The sequence below is a fragment of the Lissotriton vulgaris genome, unplaced genomic scaffold, assembly GCF_964263255.1.
Source record: "Lissotriton vulgaris unplaced genomic scaffold, aLisVul1.2 SCAFFOLD_1587, whole genome shotgun sequence".
In the NCBI taxonomy this organism is placed as follows: domain Eukaryota; kingdom Metazoa; phylum Chordata; class Amphibia; order Caudata; family Salamandridae; genus Lissotriton; species Lissotriton vulgaris.
Genome location: NW_028255807.1, coordinates 277,014 through 298,277, shown reverse-complemented (window position 1 = coordinate 298,277; position 21,264 = coordinate 277,014). Strand labels below are relative to the sequence as shown.

General features: G+C 43.0%; 1 protein-coding gene across 2 annotated transcripts in view; it reads right to left on the bottom strand.

Annotated features, from left to right (window-relative positions):
- LTA4H (leukotriene A4 hydrolase) overlaps positions 1 to 21,264 on the bottom strand; it is a 260,821-nt gene that overhangs the window by 101,525 nt on the left and 138,032 nt on the right. For both annotated transcript variants that reach the window (XM_086952056.1, XM_086952055.1), the window contains exons 9-11: positions 15,130 to 15,153; positions 12,896 to 12,966; positions 6,428 to 6,539 (exon numbers count right to left, since the gene is read on the bottom strand). In XM_086952056.1, the coding sequence (XP_086808182.1) occupies positions 6,428 to 6,539; positions 12,896 to 12,966; positions 15,130 to 15,153 (207 nt within the window). The remainder of the gene's footprint in view (positions 1 to 6,427; positions 6,540 to 12,895; positions 12,967 to 15,129; positions 15,154 to 21,264) is intronic.

Here is a 21,264-nt window from a genome sequence, read left to right as displayed (position 1 = left end):
ATTCACTGGAGGCGCAGACCGGCTCCCACTGTCAAGGTTTGCTGGACAACGCGGCCCACTGCCAGACACTGCTGAGTGAGTTTTGGGACCGGATGCCTGCCGACAGTAGATCCCCAGACATATGGGCTCCACTTACCTCCTATTTACATCGTTTAGCTGCCCTAGACGATTAACCAACGCATTCCCCCACATCTTTAACACCTACTGCCAGGGACAGTTCCACTCAACGTTTCCCCTCAATAAGTCCGCCCCCAAACCGTTCTCCTGAAGCACTGTGATCCCTGCCATCTGAGCCTGTGCTATGTTATGTTACTATAGGTGTGGTGTCCGTCTTCCTCCTATTGTGATCTATAATTGTGATTGCATTTTATGACTGCATTTTTGCTCCCACTCTTATTTGAAATGTGTCATGATTTCCTTTTCAATAAAGGTTTTGAAAGAAAAAAAAAGTTGGTAAACCAAATATTCGAATTACTTTAATAAATTACATAACCAAATATTTATGGAACATTAGTGCAGAAATGCACGTTTTAAATATTTACTATTTCTCAGATTCAAGTCGGCGTGTATTCGAATACTTGCATAGATTATACCGCACACCTGCTACACCTCACAGAACGGGTCTCATCGCTAGCGACAGAGGTTTGCGGTGATGCTCCCCAGCGGCTGATTTCTCCCACCCTGCCTGGCTGGGCCCTCGTATTTCTGCCTATTGGCAGGACATTTGTGCCTCTTGGGCTATGTAAAACACTTCCCTAGCACAGGTCGCAAACCTATTGCCATGCTACTATTTCTTGCATGGTGCAGGCTGTCCATGCACTGGGGACGGAGACCGGCATTCAAGGTCCGGGCTTCGCTGGAGCACTCCGCACATTGTTAGACGCTACTGGGAGAATATTGGGAACTGATGCCAGCTGCTAGCCAGCTGCCTGAAATTTGGGACCCCCTCATCTCCTATTTACGCGCCAAGACACTCCCTCCACTCCCCTGCTCAACGGAAGTGCGGTGTCCGAACTGGACAGTGCGGCTAATTAGCCTCACACGACACTGCCGCCGCCGAGTCCTTAAGAAACTACGCACTGATCCTCGATCATATTTTGACTCCACAGGGTGTTCCATTTCTGCTCCTCTGCGCTAGATCTCTCCCTGCTATTTGGTTCTCTGGTGGCACCATCATGCTCACCCTCGATGTGTATATAACGGGTACGAAATGTGACTTTGCCTGTGTCTCACTGATGGTTTGAAATGCAACATGTGGTTGATCTTCAATACAGGTTTTCAAAAAACCAAAAAAAAAAAAAAGTCTGTGTGTATTGTTCAAGTATCTAGGTTATCAACCTTAAAGAAGTCAGAATGTGCACAACAAACACTCCCTGTTTAGGAACTACCTAATATGACAACATTGAAGGCAATTTGGACATTATATTTGGGGGTTAGAGATATCAATTCGGAAAGAATTACAGTTAAAATGATCCAGGACCCCCCCTCTCCCTCCCTAGTTTCCAGGTCTCTTGGTCACCACATGATATCTATGGGTTTCTGTAGAGGTAACAATGTTAGGCTCGATTCTGGTACCAATCACTTTAGTGGAAGTCAATAGCCTGAAATGTACTGATCATGAATGAGGCAAGATACAGTGCCCTTGTCCGTTCCAGAGGGAACATGGGTATAGAAGTCCTGCTTTGTAGAAAGGTAATGAGTTCAAAACATTGATTTCAACTTTGAGGAGTTATCCAACGCCTTGTTGGAAACCAGCCAATGTCACTTTTAAATGTTGATACTAATGATTAGGATTTCAAATACACCGGATGAATTTTCAGTAAGATCTATATTAAAACATGCTTCTCTTCCTATGCCTCAATGCTTTACTCATCAAGCATCCTTACAAATAGCTAGCGGCTGCAATATACGTGTGAATCTTCTGAAAAGATGGAACCTGATTAGTCATAAAATAGCAGAATATATGTTCTAGTAGCAAAGGTCCTTCGCCACGCACGGAGCACTAATGAAGGAATATGAAGCACTGGTGAAGGAAATAAATTACATCCGCCAGCTTACGTAGGGATAAAGTATCAATGAGCTGGAGCACAGAATATTAAGTGGACTCTGAAAAAGTCTACTTCCACCGACATGTTTTCTTAAACAGGTCAGACGGAAATAATTTTGAAGTATTCTGGAAAGACAGTTATATGAACTAAATTGATAAAAAAAATGCCAAAGAACTCAAATATTTAATTATTGCTCCCGTAGCAGGTATAAAGTTGAAAGATGAAAACAAATGTATTGCTGGGATTCACAAAACAGGGGTCAGAGCAGTGGCAAGAGGACGAATTCAGAAATCAAGATTGTGATTGGGTTTATTAATCATGGAAACTTCGAAGTCTCACACGATGAACAAAATATTATGCTGGCAAAGCAGTGGTTTTGACAATGTAAAGGAGAAGAAAGTTTTTTCCTAGGGTGGAGGTGTGGATTTAGGAAGGACGTTTGACATTTTACATATTGCAAAAACATGTGCTTTTCATTAGGAAAAAGGCTCAGTATACAAAGTAGAACAATCATGAGGAGAAGGTTAAACGTAAGAGCCGAGGCTAGGGAATAATCAGTTTTTGGTCTCCAAAAAGAATACATCACACAATACATGTATAAAACCTCTTGAAACCACTCCTATTCCTTTGCTTGCATTTGCTTACTATATGTGAATTAGAAAGTACCTTTTTGAGTAATTAAGCCATGAATATCAAGATGTGGTACCCAGTAAGGAGCAGCACTTCATTTTAGGACCCTCTGTAAACTTTGATAAATGCTTAATAACTACCATCTGTCAGGAATTCTTCCTTTTAAAAATGTATAGGTAAGTTTCGCTACAAAGGACACAATAATGCATACATAAACTCGGCACAGTCTAGATAAAGAAGGCTCAGAAACCCCTGGTAGCTGTAGCTACAGTCCCCAATAAGCTCTTATAAAAAAAGCAAACAAGTGTTGGCAAAAGCAAGAAGGTATAGCTTTGGCTGCCTTACTAATGGCTCTGCCAATGCTGGTTTCCTTCCAGTGGGTGTACATGTGTTTGAGTGCACTGCTGCCCATCTTTGAACGGCTTTTACTAAAGTATAGAAAAACAAATAAAAGATGGCCGTCTCTACATCCACAATCATGCACATGAATGCAGATGGACAGGCAGCCATTTTGGAATGGTTTTGAAAGGCTATTTTCAAGATGGCTGGCTACGGTGCTCGCACAGATATGGAACACTGGGACAGGAAGGAATAGGTAGAATATCCTACTAGAAATCTGCAGCTTTCAGACGTGAATAAAGAAAACAAAAGTAAGTAAATTGGAAATAAATTAAAGGAGACTGGTCGACTAGCCCTGCAAACTAGGGTACTATTTTTGGAAGATGTAAACATTATGCAGAGGCTAAATGCCCTCACTCATAGTGAGTGGAGTCAATTCTGAAGTGGGCTGAGACACTGCCCCATGCTGTGGTAAGCAGAAGTAAAACGTGAACGACACTACAACCACTTTTTAGTTTGAAAAAACAAACAGTCAAGGCTTACACCAGACCTGAAGTATCCTGAAAATAGTAACAAACGCACTTTGGATTTATAGAAAGAAAATCACTTTCAAAAGTGATAAATTTTGGATAGAGTAAAAAAATGAAAGTGCAATGACTATTCTAATTGCAAAAAACTTGATCTATTCTCACATTAACCTAATGTAAGCAGTCTTCAATTATATTGAGTAGATAGCCCATCGGGTGGGCAATATTTGTGACAACCTATGGTAAACAATTACGGTAATTTGTGTTGCTTAAGCTATTCTAGTTGCCTCCATTCGGATGGAGCAGGCAAATTTAATTCAGTAGTTGATGGTATTTTCCACCCTACCATGGTGAGTACTTTACATCAAAGACTAATCGTTTTTTATCCTCGCAATAGGTATGGGGTTCATGGCTACCAAAACGCATTGTAGGGAAGAGTTTTAAAGTGCATTTTTCTTTGTGTTTGAAGACAGGTTTTTTTTGTAATTTTGGAGGTATTCTGAAATACAGTGGGAGAAGCTATAGGACTGTTTGAAAAGAAGCCACAGGAACGGGTGATGACAGCAGACTTTTTTTTAACAGGACAGCTAACAGAGGCTTTTTGGCTTCAATATTTCATCTTTGCTGACAACGGAAGTCTGCAAGGTAATCCTACTCGAAGACATACGAATGTTGCAGTACAACCCCAATCATGCAGAGAAGCCAACAAAATAATTTAGATGCAAAGTCTGATGAACAGATTTTTAAAATGCAATATTTGGGAAACTCCTAGTTGTGTGTGGATCTATATCAGGTTTTACATGAAATTAACACGTCACGCACACCTTTAATACCCCAGCTCTTTTAGACCAACCCCTCTTCCCATTCCCACAGACCACTATGGGAGTGAACCGAAATCTTATGACGTTGTAAAAGCCTGCTGTAGACCAACTGGTAAAAGATGTGAACTACATTTTAAAAATGTAAACAAAGAAACTTTCCAGTAGTCTAATGTGTTATTAATTACATGGAGGTTCAAAGAGACACAATCTCAAAACATCCTCGCTATACTGGGAAAGAGACAAAAGGGTAAATATCAATGAACCCCTGTTTGACAGATCGTTTGAATTTTCGGTAGCGTGAGCGAGAGTGGAAATGGAGAATAGGACAAAAAAGCACAATATCACTCTATTATTTGTGTTTTATCCAGAAATGGGCAGTCCTGTTACAAATTGACATTGGCCCTACTAAAAGAAGGGGAAATGTCCCTACCTCTTTTTATTCACCGGTATTTACATGGACACTCAAGTTTTGCGGCAGTAGAGGACCAAATGAAGCACCAGGGGTGACTCAATGATGTTGTAAAAAAGGCAACGTAATAAAGAACATTTTGTGGTAGAATTATTCCACTATTTTGACACACATTAACACCACCTGTTCTCAAGATTCATATCATTACTTTGATTTTAACAACTTTCGATAGCAATCACCAACTAAAAATTGACCAGTTAACCTTAGTAAAGGGCCCGCCACTATGTGACACAATGTTTAATACTCATTTTTTAGCTAAATAAACTTTACTTTTCCCTAAAATTTATCATATGGAGGCTCCACAGCTGGGGTAGAGCTTTGCCTATGGTAAACTATAGGAAAAATGTAAACCATTTAGAATATATTAGCAAAACTAATGGTTTAATATTACTGCAAATTAATTTTCCATATCTATACATATTTATTTTAAATATATAAAGAAGGAAAAGCTACATTAACGTATTTCTAATTAAAATCGTTAGAATAATTTTTCTGAAGTTGAAATTTAAAGTAAATTCCCTCAAAGTAAAAACTTGTATGCAATAATCACATTTAAAAGTGACGTTTAGAATTAACAGGGGCTCAATAATATATACATTTTAAAAAGTTACTTTAAATTTATGAATTCATTAAGGTAGCTAAATATTTCATAATGTAAAAATAAAGGTTTTATTTGTATATCTATTTTTAACAATAAATGATATTTACTGGTATTTAACTATTTTAAATAATGCTATTTAGCATTATTTCCTATGCTTTTTTTGTTTTAAGTCCCCATCTCCTCTATTTCCTTTGGGGGGGTTTAGCACTATCAGTGGTTGGCCATGTGTGGTGCGGAACTTACTATTGTTTCTTTTTGGCAGTGATAACTTACACTCGTAAATTAAGTCTACACTTATGAGTAACTTTACACTACGAGTTTGTAAATAGCCAAAAGTAGTAAAGTTACTCAAAATTGAAAGGGCCAATTACACATATAAATTACTCACAAGTGTAAACTTCCTTTGTGAATAGTCCAGTTAATTTTGAAGTGGGTTCTCTCTTAGACGGCCTTTGTAATGATCAGGGTGTGGCAGTGGTGTGCTCTTTGCTTAGAGCACATACAAGCCATTTTTGCTTGATTTTGAAGTTTCTCCATTTTGTTTACCGATTTCTCAGCCAGACCTGAAGGAATGCTTTTGCAGAAAATCAGGCAAGCGTGTACCATGGGAGGACAAGCGAAATCTAATGAGGTGATTGGAGGAAAGAGAAAACCCCCTGGATTGCGAACTATTGGTAAAATGTGCTTATTGTAACAACGTTTTGTGAAGGAATAATGTAACAATTTTGCTGAAGACCACGCCTAAATGATAGACCTTGTGAACTGGCTGCAGGGCGTCCCATTGAGTTAGGAGACGAGAGAAAGGTGCTGAAGAGTCAATTAGCCCCAGAAGTTCAGATGCCTGATTTTTTTCAGGCAACGCCAATTAAGGTGTCAATGTTTCGACTGCTTCAGATAGCTTGCATTCATTCCAGAAGAGATGATAATATTTTGGAAGATAATAATAATGTTAAAAAAAACAACAAAAAAAACAATAGATTATGCATACTTACTGAGTTTTGAAGGTCCTTCCAGCCTCCCAGAGCTTGAAAATGCCTAAAGTTTTCACTGAACAGTCGACCCCCAATCCTTCGTTCCAGGTAAACCGTGTGACCTTCATTTAACCTAGTAAGATACATAGTATTAGGTGTTTGCTTCTGTGATACCAATCAGTAGAAAGGAAAGCTGCAGTATGGCAGTCCAAGCTATTATTAGCAAAAAGCAAATCTGTGTTAGACAATGGGGGTTACAACATGGCAGACTGCCTTCCTTACTAAGAGTTAAAGTCTGCACTGGTGGTTGATTCGGGATGAAAGTGCTTCTGCCAACACGCCAAGAGAACATTTGTCTGAAATGAATGGCAGTGGAAGCACTTCATGCAGAAGTTCGCTGGCATTTTTATTTTGGTTTTTCAGAACCAAACCCCCCAAAGAGAGGGTTTGTTTCAGAGAAAAGAAAAGCAACAGCTCTTTACAGGGCCAATTATCCCTGCAAAATGAGTTTCCATCCCCTCGCATGGCAGGCCCGGGGGTGGGGAGAGTATGGCTACGGTGTGGAGGGTAAATCTGAATTGTAAAGCTCCCTCTAAAAAGTGTAGGCTTCAACTCTAAATGAGTCCACGAACACTCAAACCGGATCTTTCAGAAGTGAAATGAGTGCTCTTATTCATAGTATTAATATGAGTCTATTTAAATTGGTCAAGGGTTTATGAAATGAAAACTAAGCATACCTAGTGTCAAGCCATCAAATTACCTTGTGGGAAGTGAAAGCAACACGGAACAAATTGACTGCCATCTATATCACTACAATCAAGATTTCCAAGCTCCCATTTTGAACAAGAAACATCTCAAAAGAACTTGCCATGCTCAAAATCTAGGAACAATGCTACTGTGTAAGTAATACTGCACGTGTGTCAAAGCTATTAATACAGAAGCCAGGGTGCACGTTTCTTGAACTTTCCATCCACTTGTCCAACAGATGCTCACAGAGTATCTCAACTTGCAGGACAGATAAGCAAGAAGAAAGGTGGAGATCACACTTGACACAAAGAATGTATCGTAATACAACCAAGTCCATCTAAAGGACTGAACTATTCAAAAGCGCCTGGTCACCGTCTGATACGCTGCCCAGAACATTTGTAAAACTGAAAATCAATGGTAGAGTAGGCTATATCAATGTAATTCCTTTTTTTTTAGTTAGGCTGTAAGTGAATGAAAAACGAATATATTTAAAAGACCACAAGTTTTTATTTAGTTCAATTACTAATCTACAAAAGCTATTTGCTACTATATTTGTAAAACCTTCACAACCACTTTTAAAAATAACCATATTTTCAGTAGATGTACTAAAGGTGTTGCAAAGGGGTCTCTTCCCTAACCAGACTTAGAGGATCATGTGGTTGAGGAGAGGTGTGGAGAATGGTTTACTCCTTCTGAGAGACAAGGTCTGAAATTCTTTAGATGAAATGTCCTCCCTATGCTCATGCGCATAGTAAAAGATAAACATTTGACTTGCTGGATTTGGGAGTTTTCAAAATGAAATTCTTTTAACAAAATGAACGACTGAGAAATGCAAATGAGGATTGCGGAAGAGGCAAAGGAACATCCCTGACCAGCCAATCAGATATGTGATCCATATGGATACATTATTTACTCTTCAGGAGGGCAAGGTGATTTATCTGTGGGTGCTGTTTTTTGTTGAGTGAGTGAGGTACTGGTCTTCAATGCTTTCCTGCAGGGCATGATGCAACTCCGGACCTGAATCAAGTGAAACAAATAGCACAAATAAGGTAAGGCCGACCAAACTTTTTCAGCTGCAGCATTAAAAAGGATGTAAATGGGGGGCGTAGCAAGATGGCGGACGTGCTCTAGCAAGATCCCAGCCCCCTGGAAGTAGAATTAGCCTGAATCCTGGTTGCTTCATGGCTCTGGAAGGAATGTGTCCATGTGGAGGAAAATCCCGGGTGCCCCCCTGTTTGGTGGTGCTGGTAGAACGAGGCTGTGCAGCTTCCTCCGCACACAAATGATTCAGGGCCTTAGGCCAAGCAGAAAGCTGCCACATGAGGCACTACAAATAAGCGTGAGATGGAACCAGATAATCAGACAGGAGAGAGGAGCCGTACCAGGCATCTGGCCTTCGGGAGTTGTGGGTTGTCCTCGATGTTGATGGCGTAAGGGAGTTAGGAGCCCATGAGGTATACCACAGGTATGGCCATGAAGCTGCCAGCATAGCCGGCACAGGAGCCTGGCATTCACCGAGATGCAGAGGGCACCCAGAAGCAGATCTGCTGGGGCCCAGAGACAGAACAACACAGGGAAAACACACTGCACAATTCCGCTCACCACCCGCCCCATCCCAGAAATCCTCATCCGAAGGTCTGGGTTGCAATTTGGACCTCGAAGTAAAAGATGTTGCCCCGTATTGTTATTAGATAGGCCACTGCTCACTGACGGCAAAACCCTCCCACACGGTGCCCCCCACTCAATGATCGCCAAAAGCCGCGATCCTCAGGGCGGCAAGAGATGGGGATGGGGTGCAGCTCCAATCCTCCAGGATTCTAATCTTTCCCGATTACACTTGGCGAGTTCAATAGCAATGCAAGTCTTTTGATGCTGTTAAAAACAAACTGAGGGCACAGAGGCTGCAATATATGCTGCTATTCCCGGCCAGACTACGGGTTATTCACAATGCCAAATCGCTCGTTTTTGATACCCCAGAGGCAGCCTGGGTTTGGGCAACAGAACGACGCACACAGTGTCTCTCTGCTTCTGAGTGGAGTTATTCAATGAAGGGTGTGGAAGGAGGGACCAAAGCCCGCCCCCGACATGGAACATAAGGGCTTTAGACTCTGAGCCAACTGTGCTGTGACCCACTGGGAAGCTAAAGGATGAGGCGCTCAATATGCTGCAGGACGTACCCGAAGAATGTGCCTTGTATATCCCGAACTCCCTCATTATTAGAAGCGTTAAATTATATGCCTAAATGTTGGTGAATATGCTCTTCTGGGTTATAAAAGTACTAGTACACCTGAGCCAGTGTAGTTTATGCCTTTGCTTAGTACAGGATTGCATTTATAGGGTGCACACAGTGGTAGAATATTGATGCCACCCGGCAGACATGTGGCCATTCTTGTGCCTAGATTTTGAAATGGCCTTCCACTTCCTAGAGTGGGATTTTCTTCTGGGACATGCTGGGCCATAAGGGATTTGGGTCTAGATTCATCTCCTAGATACAGGCCCTCTCTAACAGCCCCAGAGTGCAAGTGCGAGTTAACTGTGTCCTATTGCAGGCCTTCTAGATACAACAGGACACCAGACAGGGTTGCCCATAGTCTCTTATTAACTCCCTGGCAATGGAGCCACTGGCGACGTGGATGAGATGGAATGTGAGGGTGAGAATGGCATGAAAGACCAAATAGCGCTTATGCTGATGACGTGTTGCTGTTTATGGCACTTCCTGAATGCACAGCGACACAGCTTCTCCAGATGTTAAAGTTGATAGGAAGGCCTCCGGTTTGCTGGTTAATTGGATCAAGTCCCTCTTGGAGCCCTTGAATGGGTAATATGGAACCAATGAGCGGGTAGACCTAGCTCGCTCGCAGGCTGAGCTTCCAATATCTAGCCATTCAGGTCTCTCTGCTGATGTCACCAACATAGACCCTTAACCTTGCCGCCCTAGTCACTAGGATGCATTGGGACATTGAAAAGCGGGCATGGCTCTCAAACAAGATCTTGAGTTGCTCTCTTTAAGATTATGGTGCTGTCAAGAATTGTATACGTTCTCCAAAACTTTCCACATGCAAGCTCGCTGGGGTGGTTTAGAAGTTCAGGTCATTGTGCGTCCTTTCTATGGGACCCCCAGGTCCCACATATTGCATTTGAGAAGTGTACTCAATCCACATTCGACGGTCAATAGTGGCAGAAGACCTACGGCTCTACAACTGGACCTCGGAATTGGAGATTCTGAATGGCTTCAGGAGAGTGGAGCGGGGGTCTAGGCAGATCCAGCCTTCCGCAATGAAGTGGCTGCTCTGGGGTGTGACAACATCACAAGTATGCTTTACGATGTGCTGATCCCGTGTGCCCTGCCAGAGGCTTCCAAGGCGGTTTTGCAAGTATGGAGGTCAACGCAGGATCGGACCAGGTGAGGCAAGAGGTTCACACTGCAGACCCTTCCCCCATGGAAGGGTAGTTGGTTGGGACAGACGGCATGATTTGAGGGGTACAGTAGGTGGGATCTCATATGCATCGCTAGGTTGGGGGATATATGGCAGGGTTCCTACATGCAGTCATTCTAGGAACTTCAAGAGGACTTAAACCTTCACCGATCCCAAATTTACAAATTTTTTACAACTCCATTATGCTTTGATGGATTACTCTATTGGTGTAGCCCCAGAGTTCACCGCCCCAGAAGCAAAACTGATCATGTGCCTGCTCTCTGGAACAGGTTGGGAAATCTTACCTTTATAAATCTTTAGCAATCATCTCACTGGACCTGTTCGCCAGTGTAAGATTCAACTGGGAAGTTTAAGTAGGCACCCTGGAGGACAGTGAATGGCACCAAGGGAGTTGGCGATCATTTTCAGGCTTCGTCTGGTACAAATGAATGTTGAGCATATCACCTACTGACCCTGATGTGCCTGTGCAAGGCAAGATGTTGCACAACCTCCGCCTGTTCGAGATGCAGTACAGAGGGGGCAGACTTCTTCCATGTGGTTTGGTCCTGTCCAGCAATCATGAAATATTAGGTAGCCATATTCTGCACCCTCTCACAGGTACTGGAGCACGCCACAGACCCTCAATTGAGGTTGCTCTCCTTAATTTGTTGGAGGATCTAGAAGGCACATGGGGTGGCGTACACTGGTTGGACTAGGAACACGGATTGAAAAGAGACAATGTTCGAGCGTGAAATAATAAATGTAATGATGATACTTGTAAAGCGCACCTCGGGGTGCCCCCATCTCGGGGTGTCCTGGCGCTGAAGACCGCTAGGGAACCCGTCCTGGCTTTCCCTGTGAGATGTTCCCTTCTGGGTATCTCCAAGGTGAAACCTGGCATACCTGGCGTCTGTGGGGGGCCGTTGTAGAGATGAGGCAAGCTTAATGCCCAGAGTTGCCGAGTGTGATCCCTGGTTAGAGTAGGCACCGAGGCGAGAATTATCGAGTCCGTTGACCCTGGTTCACAACCCTGCCGCGTAGGGAATTGAACCCTGGTCCCGGGCCGTTCTCTGCTTCCGGGTCTGCCGCCTCTAACCAGTGAGCCACACCACTCCACAGAGCGTGGAACTCTGTGAACCCTCTTCTGTTAGCAGCTTGGCATAAGGCAATGGTCTGGTGCACCAAAATGGAACAGATGTATGTAACAAGGGGGTGTCCACACAAGAATAAGAAAATCTGGGGTAAACGGCGAACCCAAATTACAGGCTGGAATGACTTGTATGCTAGCATTGTATGTGATGTTCAGGAGTGTGATGTACTTAGCCTGGAATGGTGTATGGGTTATCATTTTTTATCTGTTTCAATAAAAGCAATAACATTTGGTTTACAAAAAAATGGTGAGATGGACAACCATAATCACTGCAAAGGTATACTGTATCTTACGCTCTCAATATGAAGACACCAACAATAGAATGTTGGCGTTTTTGAAATAGTAATAAGCTGGAATATATCTAGAGATGCATTTACACCTCCAGTTTCCTTCTCCAATAGAAGCATACTTTTTCTCTGATGCACTACATGACTTCTAGGCCAATGAGCTTTAAGCATCCCTTAAAGTTCATAATAAGTATACCAGATGTCAGAGTGAATGGCTGGGAACTGGGTATAACATATGCAACCTTGTTGGAACATCCATTTCCCCAGAACATAGGCATGACAGGAGAATAAGGGGATGTGCTGGCTGAGCTTAAGAAATCAAACACATATTTCAATCTAGATTCAATCTAGATTAAACAAAGCATAGGTTTTTGGAACATCTGTTTGAGATTTCCTTTTTGCCAAATGCAGTACTGGTGCAACCGTTGATTGTGTATGTTTCTGAAAGATTGAAGATTAAACAGAAGTTTCAGTAGTAATGGCGAGGAGGAATTCACAGTCACTGCTTCCATATTGCACTATGCGAGTTTACACATCTCTTGCAAAATCGAGGGCTATGTTTGCTACTGTGAGGTTGACCATACAATACCGTGTCCTTGCCATTTCATTTCAGTTACAGAAAATATTCACATCTCACTGGAGTGGATATAGGAAATGTTTAAATATTTCAAGTTAAGAAGTACCAGAAGGTACATACCCAAGATCAAGGTTTATTAATCAGCCCAAAAATATTAGAATAGTTACTGATTGATAATGAATTGTACTGCACCTTGGATTCGTCAAAACTAAGTTACTACTGTACAGTACTTTTTAAAATGAAATGTAACAAGAAATTCATAATTGCAAACTATATTTTACATGGATGTCTAAATTTCAAACATCAACATACCAAAAGTGTTCCCATGTTTTGTTTGTAACTAGGTTTCCTGTCCAGCTATGTGCAATTTCATGAGCAATTACCTAAAGTATAAAAAACAAAGAACAAAATGTAACTTTAAAAAAAGTCAATTAGCATTTTTTGATAAAAACAAAATAAGAAACAAAACAATGATAAATACACTTGTGCTCGGTTAGCTTGCAGAATAATTTAATTTCCAGCAGAAGTTATAGGGACGAATTACTATCTTTAAACAACTAAGGACTTTTAACATCTTCTGAATACCCTGCATGGTTTACGCAGTTTCCTACTTTTGGGAAAGAAATAATTATTGGGAAACTACTTGGGAATGTAGGCAGCTTCGCCATACTGTGTATTAACCATGTTTGCTACCAAGAAGGGTTTCATTCATGGATTAGCACTAATTATGCTGACAAATAATTATCACAAGTTTAAAACTGTGTAAACCTAACAATACAGTCAAGTGTAACCAGGGATTGCCTCATATAATCTAACAAACTGCACTTCTGCTCAATTCTGTTTACAATGATATTATAGAAGTCATTTTTGCAAAACCAGTCATTCTACTTCGGAATGCGTTGCTTGTCTTTACAAACTCTGACATCTGCACTTGGCTACAAAGCTCAGCTCTATATGGTTTTGCAAGCAGGGAATCTCACTCAAGAGATGTAAGGTTTTTTGGTTCAATAAATTCTAACATTATATGAAATTTTAGAATAGCAAACATATACATACTAGAAGTGCTCTCTTCAAAAATCATTAGCTGAGTGTTGCTACACTGACCACAAGTCTTCTGCAATAATCTTTTAAGAACATTAATAAGCGAAAGCGGCATCCTCCACACAAGGCAAGAAATCCTTTACATACTACAGTTGCAATGTGTGGCCCAATCACCACCAAGGATTCTCTGACTTTAGTCTACATGTGAAATCTGAAATCACATTCTCCAGATAAACCAAGGACCTCCTATCTCTAGACTTGTCTCACACTAACTCAGGACACATACTCCGCAGAGAACAACTGAGGCATTATAAACTACACTTGTACACTGCTAAGACCTCCTTTTAGGCACCCTCTTCAAACTCTTTTCAGACCTATTTAATCGGTTCAATAATTTGCAACTCTTGGCTTTCTGGGGATTGAGTCATCCCTCCCCAAGCACTTTTAATCTACCATCTCTTTTTAGTGGTAATATTAAAAATATCTATGAACAAATTGGTCACATTTTTCCTATAGCCTCTTGTTTACTAACGTCAGAATCTCACAACCTGCCATTTTTGCTCAGCTCTTACGTCATAAGACATGGTCCTTGCACCACTGGACAATTTAAAATGTGGCTCTTACAATGATTTGTGGTCACTGGGCATCTTGCTGTCCCTGGCACCTGTGCTCACATCAGTACTCTGCGGAGCAATTAACAACTGATTTACATCAGGGACAGTTCCCATTTTTTGTAAAATGAGCATGGTCGCCCCTTTGCTTAAAAAGGCCAGTTTAGAAGTAAGGACCTAAAGAACTACAGACCAATCAGTCTCCTCCTTGCGTTTGTCAAAATGTACTCTCCTCCTTGCTTTTTTCAAGACCGTGGGAAATTTCCTAGCTAAGTGGCTTGCTATTAGGCTGGTTAGTATCGCCTTTTTCGTACAGTGTTAGATTGGGATTCGTGCAGACCCAGTACTGAGAGCTCTCTGGCAGCAGCTCAGGACTCTTTATGCAGCTCATATTTCGTGGGCCTACCTGCAGGTCTCATGTACCTTGGGCAAGAAAATTCCCTGGTGTCTCCCTCACAATAACTGTCCGACTGTGCTCACTGTCACCATCCTCTTCTATATGGACTACAGGAACACTATAATAGACTTCCGGAATGCCAGACTGCTAATCTACATGTTTTACATCCTTAGGCTCCTCTCTTTGGAATAACTTGCCTCAGATGCTTCAAGAGATCGGTTCTCATGCCTGGTTTCATAATCCAGGAGAGTGGCCTATCGGATCATTTCCATTTCCTACTTCTTAGCAATCTGGATAATGTTTCCCCCTCTATGAAGCAGTAGTACAAGAATGTTTCCGGGAACAAATTTAACGAGAAGTGTCTGCTATAGGGGGGGGGGGGGGGGGGGCAGGGGCGGCTCCTGTCAATCATTACATTTGCCACATCCCAATGCGTTCTGTTTCAAAGTCAGATAAACTTGAAGCCACTGCCACCAGATGCAGAATGACATACTTACATTTGATAAGGATCGGTCACCTGCCTGTAGAAGAAAGTAAACAGTTAGTTTCATGCAAACTAATTTCAAAGGTTTCACATAATTTGCACTGGTACAACTTCCTAGTAAAAGAATTGCAAGTTAATCGCGCTTCAAGTTACCGATCATCCTGCCTGGTTAAGAGCATGGTTTTTTGATGATTCAGTTTTTCCGCCACGTCATTTATTGCCAGTCTATTCTTAAGGGTCTATTTGTTTAAAAAAATAAGTAATATTCAGTCCTGAATAATCCAGCCACAGAGATCGGTGACTTGAATCGCTCGTATAGAGAAAAGTGCAGATAACCTGCACTGTTGTTAATTTAGTTAGTGCGCTGTTCCCGGACACTCCAGTGTATTTGCAAAAAAACTAGAACATCCCACCTCTCCGCCCATTCAAACCATCCTCTTAAGAGATATTCAACAAGGATTATAAATGCCCAGCTAGAAAGCGAACCACAAGAATCAACACCTCAAGATCCACATGTTTGCTTCTTCTGCCACCTACTGGCGTGATCCTGAAATTAGACATTAGTGGGGAAAAGGGCCTAAGAAGGATTGCAAACATTTCAAGGAAACAGCTCGAACGGGGGAATGATATGTTGTTTTCCATTGCTACAAGTGATACAGAGAATAACAGCGTACCATTCCTTCCTTCTCTTGTCGACGATGCCTCTAAATCTGATAAAGACACCCCAGCTAAAACCAGTCACGGGTAAGTAACTTTTTCGTTAAATAGTCGGGATAGCACTCGGATGCGCCGGACTGAAAAGAGCAGCAAACAGCAACACTCTGAGGAACATCAGAGGGAGCAGAGGAGGAAATGTGCACTTCAAGACTTTACTTAAGGTGTCTCGGCTCACCTGTAATTATTCTCCGGGTGCCAAGCTCGTGGGCCGAGTTACAACCCCGTGAAGGGGGCTGGAGAACCACGGCTGGCGAGGCCATGTTTCAGCCAGGCTACGCACTGCAGATCTAACACCCACATCCCATTTCAAGTGGTTCCTGCCTACCGGCTGAACCTCGACATCATCTCAGAAAAGGGGGCAGGCGTTCACTTAGTTATGGAAAGTGTCTTAACAATCTGTGCTTTCCATCTCTGGTCAAATGGCAGGAACTCTAGAGGCGTGGCACAGACAAAGCGCCCCTACCGAAGGGGGACTTTCAACTTCGCACACTCAATGTCCACCGGCAGCGATGGCAACTGAAGGATTTTGCCACCGCACATAAATGTTGATTGAATTACATACTTCTTATGCGCACTGCTGCTGACGGAGTCCTCATGCTGAGCACATTAGACCTGTAAGGAAGGACATAGCAGCAGAGACTGGTGGTCAAAGGCAAGGCTTGGAGTCTGTATGCGGGAAGAGAGGCATACACTGGAGATAAACATGGAGACTATTCCAAAGACGACCCAGAAGTTTTACGAGGGTTAAGAAGGAAGATCAGAGTTAGCAAATAAGCATTGACAAAGCCAATAGTCGCACATATGTGAGATATTTATTTTGTTATAGTGGAATGAAGTGGCATTGTATGAGGTGGCAGGGCACTGTGTGGCATGGAGTGGAATGGCATTATGTGGTGTGGGGGTGTAGTGCCATTGTGAAGTGTGGAGTAGCATGTGGTGTGGAATGAAACTGTTTGGTGTGGAATGAAATAGCATTCTATGGTGTGGAGTGTAGGGCCATTGTGAGGAGTAGAGTGGCATTGTGAGCAGTGGAGAGACACTGTGTGGCGTGGAGTGGCACGGAGTGGAGTGGAGTGACACTGTGAAGTAGAGTGGCTTTATACCAGGCCCGGACTGGCCGTTGCGGGCACCGGGCAATCCCCCGGTCGGCTGCATGGGTGGGGGCCGGTTTTGGGCCCCAGGGGGCCGTTTTTGTTACAGGGCCGTTTTTTGCAGCATAGCTGCAAAAACGGCCCTGTAACAAAATCGGCGAAAACCGGCCCCTGGCAAAGAGCACGGTCGCACCCCAATCCACCCCCTGGGGGGGGGGGGGGGAGGGGGAGGCCGGCCGAGCACTTTGCCAGGGCCGGTTTCGGTTCCCAGTCCGGCCCTGCTTTATACAAGGGGTTGTCCGCAAAGTGCTTTTACGCCTTGGAGTAAGGATTCAAGAAAACAAAGCTTCTCTCATTAACAGTATTAATTATTAGAAATAGTAAAGAAAACGAAATTAGTATGCAGGCACAACATTTACATATGGGAATAAGAGCTTAACTAATGAAAATAGAATGCAATGCAACTAAAACCCGCTTTATACTGGAAAACGCTTTTGCGTGTGTGCAAATTAGAACTACGTAGATAGTAACGTGATTAACCCGTTTTGAGAGGGAAAACTTCTGCATGCACAGAAGTTACTAACATTGGGTCTTGAGGCACCGCGTGCTTGACATATGCTTGCCTAAATTTAAAGAGCTGTCGCTGCTAATGCTTTTTCTTAACAAAGAAGAAAATAACATGGGATAGAGTAGAAATGAGTGGTGAACAGTGAAAATAACTTTCTTGAGAAATTAACATTTGTTTATTATTCCTTTATTAAAAGTGTACGTTTGGGCCTCATGTGGCACACAAGAGAAAAAGATGGCGTTGAAAATCGGTGCGAGCTAGACATGCGCAGTATAATAGTGATGTGACCTGATGACAGTCACTGACAGCCTGCCAAGGACAGTCACAGTGTGAAACTTGTTCTCGACTGAAGAACTGAATTGAAATGTATTTTGAGTTGTAACATTAAACAAGTGAACGGAAGTGAGACAAAATATTAAATGAGCTAAAAGGGATGGGTTTGGTTAGACAAAAGAGTTATTAAAAATTAAACAGGTCAGCGAGAGGCGATGACAACTCCCCTGTCCCTGCCCAATCAAAGTTCGTATTTCATCAAGATTTGTAACTTCTGAGGGCGGGACATGCAGAAATGAAAACTATAACTAGAGTGACTTAAAATTTTAAAGTTGGCATGCATGCGAGGCGAGGCAAGCACGAGTGCGAGGGAGAGGCAAGAATTAGTGCTGCTGAGTAAAGGAAGAACCGACTGGGAAGATTCACCTCTGAACGATACCGGATTAAATGGAAGACTCCAGAAGAATATCGAGGAGGGAGAGAGTGTAAGTAAGGGATGCGCCCGATGTGCCGGGTCTATAGAGAAGTATTACTCTGTACTGAGCCTGTCCTATAGCCTTTGTCTCCAGAGTCTTAATCAGGAGACCACCAGCCCCTTTGGCAGAGAGTTGGGTTTCCATAATCACTTTTGGGTAATTATTATTCAGTCTCAAATTGGTATACCTTTGTTGAATGAGTGGGAATTGAATGTACATTGTTAAAGGAATTTTCTCTCCCATGAACATTTGATGATGTTTGCACTGTGAATTTGTATTAATGAGCGTTCATTTTATGCCTGAGATTTAGATAAACTTAAATGAATCTCACCCAGAGTCTGTAGTTATTTCACCAAGATCTGTAAGTTTAGTTAGTTTAAATGTACATATCACCATCAACTACTCAACTAATGGTCCATCGACCAAAGGAAGAGTAGTGATCTGTAAAGGTTAGTTAGTCCCGGAGTACAATTTTATCAGAAGTAAATTGAATCTCCAGGGAGTGAACTATTCAAGATGGAGTAGTTTCTTACCTGTAACTCCAGTTCTCTTGTAGGGGTATTTCCGTGATAGTCATAATCAACATCCCGCCCATGTGCGTGGACCCCGGAGCACTTCATTAGATATATCTTCTTAAGTTGTCATCTTCTGCCTTTCTTCAGGAAGGCATGCATAGACAGAGACCCCCGGTATCTCATGATGCAGTTATAGGCAGTTATTTTCAGTTCTTTTTGAAGGCGTAAAGAGGCAGTGCCTTCTGAGTCTTGGGTACGTCTGTGTCTGCCACCGGGAAGGCAGGCGGGTTGCTTATGGCTATCACAGAAATACCTCTACAAGAGAACTGGAGTTACAGGTAAGAAACTACTCCTCTTGTAGGGGATTTCTGTGTATAGTCATAATTAAGTGAAAAGACTAGCCCCAGCGGTGGAAGAAACAGAACAACCGCACTATAGTGCAAATAGATTCCGAAGTGAAGCCTGCCCAACCTGAGCATCTGCCCTAGCATCAGTGTCTAGGCAGTAGTGCTTTGTAAATGTATGGACTGACTTCCAAGTGGCAGCCTTGCAGATTTCCGAAATAGGTATGTTACAAAGTAAAGCCGCAGAAGCTGCTATACCTCTAGTAGAGTGAGCCCTAGGTTTACTAACAAGAGTCTTGTTGGCTTTCTGATACCACAGCTAAATACAGGAAAGAATCCACCTAGAAATAGATTGTTTGGAGGTAGCTACACCAGTTCGGACGAGCCATAGTTTACAAATAACTGGTTTGATCTACGAATATCCTTAGTCTTGTCGAAATAGAACTTCAAGACCCTCCTGACATCAAGGGAATGAAGCGACTTCTCAGCAGGAGAAGAGGGATTCTGAAAGAATATAGGCAATGTAATAGTTTGGTTCACATGAAACTGAAACTACTTTAGGGAGGAACTTAGGCTGAGTCCTCATAACTACCTTAGAGGAATGAAAAACTGTATATGGCTTTTAACAGCAGAATGCCTGAAATTCGCTAAATGTTAATATTTGACCAGAACCTCCTGAAAGGTGTATCAACGGGAGACTGAGGAGGGGAATCTGTTGGAGTAGGCGAGTACCTCCCCATACTCGTGGAAGACTTATCCCTGGTATGCTGGGGGCGAGATCTCTCATAAGGATGGCGATGAGATTGTGTGAAAGACCGGTGGTGTCTATGGGAACAATGTCTCAGCTGTGACCGTGACCTTGGTCTTCGAGGCTCTGCAGGACACGTTTCCTGAGGAGCTTTGGACACAGACTAAGGCGGAGGAGCAGGAGGAGGAGGACTTGGTAGAGTACGACTTGGCGGTGTCACTGGCAGGGACACCGGTTGATGATCAACCTCCTCCGTTTTCTAGCTGGCTTCAAGAAGGTGCCCTTGACTCAACTTCAGACCTCCCCCTTGACGTCGATCTACTGCTAGACGGCGAACAGCGACGCCGTCATGGTTCGTGAACTACCGGTTGACATCAACAGGCTCACTACGTAGCGAGTCCCAGAACGGTACCTCTACGTCTATAACATCGGTGATGACCCCCGACGTCGACAGTCTCCTTGACTTAGATCTTCTCGTAGATGTCGACCGCCGTTGCCTGTGTGACTCCGATCGATGACTGTCTCGACGTTGAACGCGGGGACACCCGCGATGGCGATCTCGTCCGAGACCTCGCTGTCTTCTCCTGGACATGGAGCGTCTACATCGCTTTGACCCAGAGCCCTGAGTCGACGGAGAGCATATAGTAGTCATACCTGCTCTCGACGTTGTCGTCATCTTATACGTCAATCGGGACCGGAGTAGTTTTTCGACCGGGGAGCCCCCGGAGCTCGAAGCATGGGTTTTAGTAGAGGACTTACCCACACCTTGCCCAGAGGCTGTAGATGCTGCCTTCTGTCTTCTCTGCTCCAACCCTTGGAGCCGAATCTTCTCCCCCTCACGCAGGGTGCGCCTAGAAAAGTTCATACAAATAGAGCAGGTGTCAGGGACATGAGAGACATGCAAACACAGAATACAGACTCTGTGTGCATCAGACTTGGCCTTTTTACTACCACAGTCAGGACACTTGTCGAACAGAGAAGGCATCTTGACGAGAAAACTGTAGAACTTCTGCCAAAAAAGTACAGCAGAAAGTACATAAAGGCCAAAGACGTCGAATGAAGCTCTATACCCAATGATGATCCACCACTGTTAGCATTCTTTATTACTGTTACTAGCGAATGCCCTTCCGAAACCAAAATGGTGAGAAGTTTTTTAAGTGGCAGTTATCTCCTGTGGTTGTATGGATCATGTCTAGTCCGGCGATGCAGACTTAATGTCTTGCATCTTAGATAGCACACTGACATGATTAAATCTATGCTAAGGTCAATACCCTAGACCCCATACACATGTAAGCATTTCCAATAAACAAGGGACTGTGTCCATATTCCCCTTCGACTCATCATTGGGTATAGAGAAATTACTCTGGTTGAGGCTTACATGGGCCGTCTTAGGTGTAGTTCAGTGTGAGGTTAATG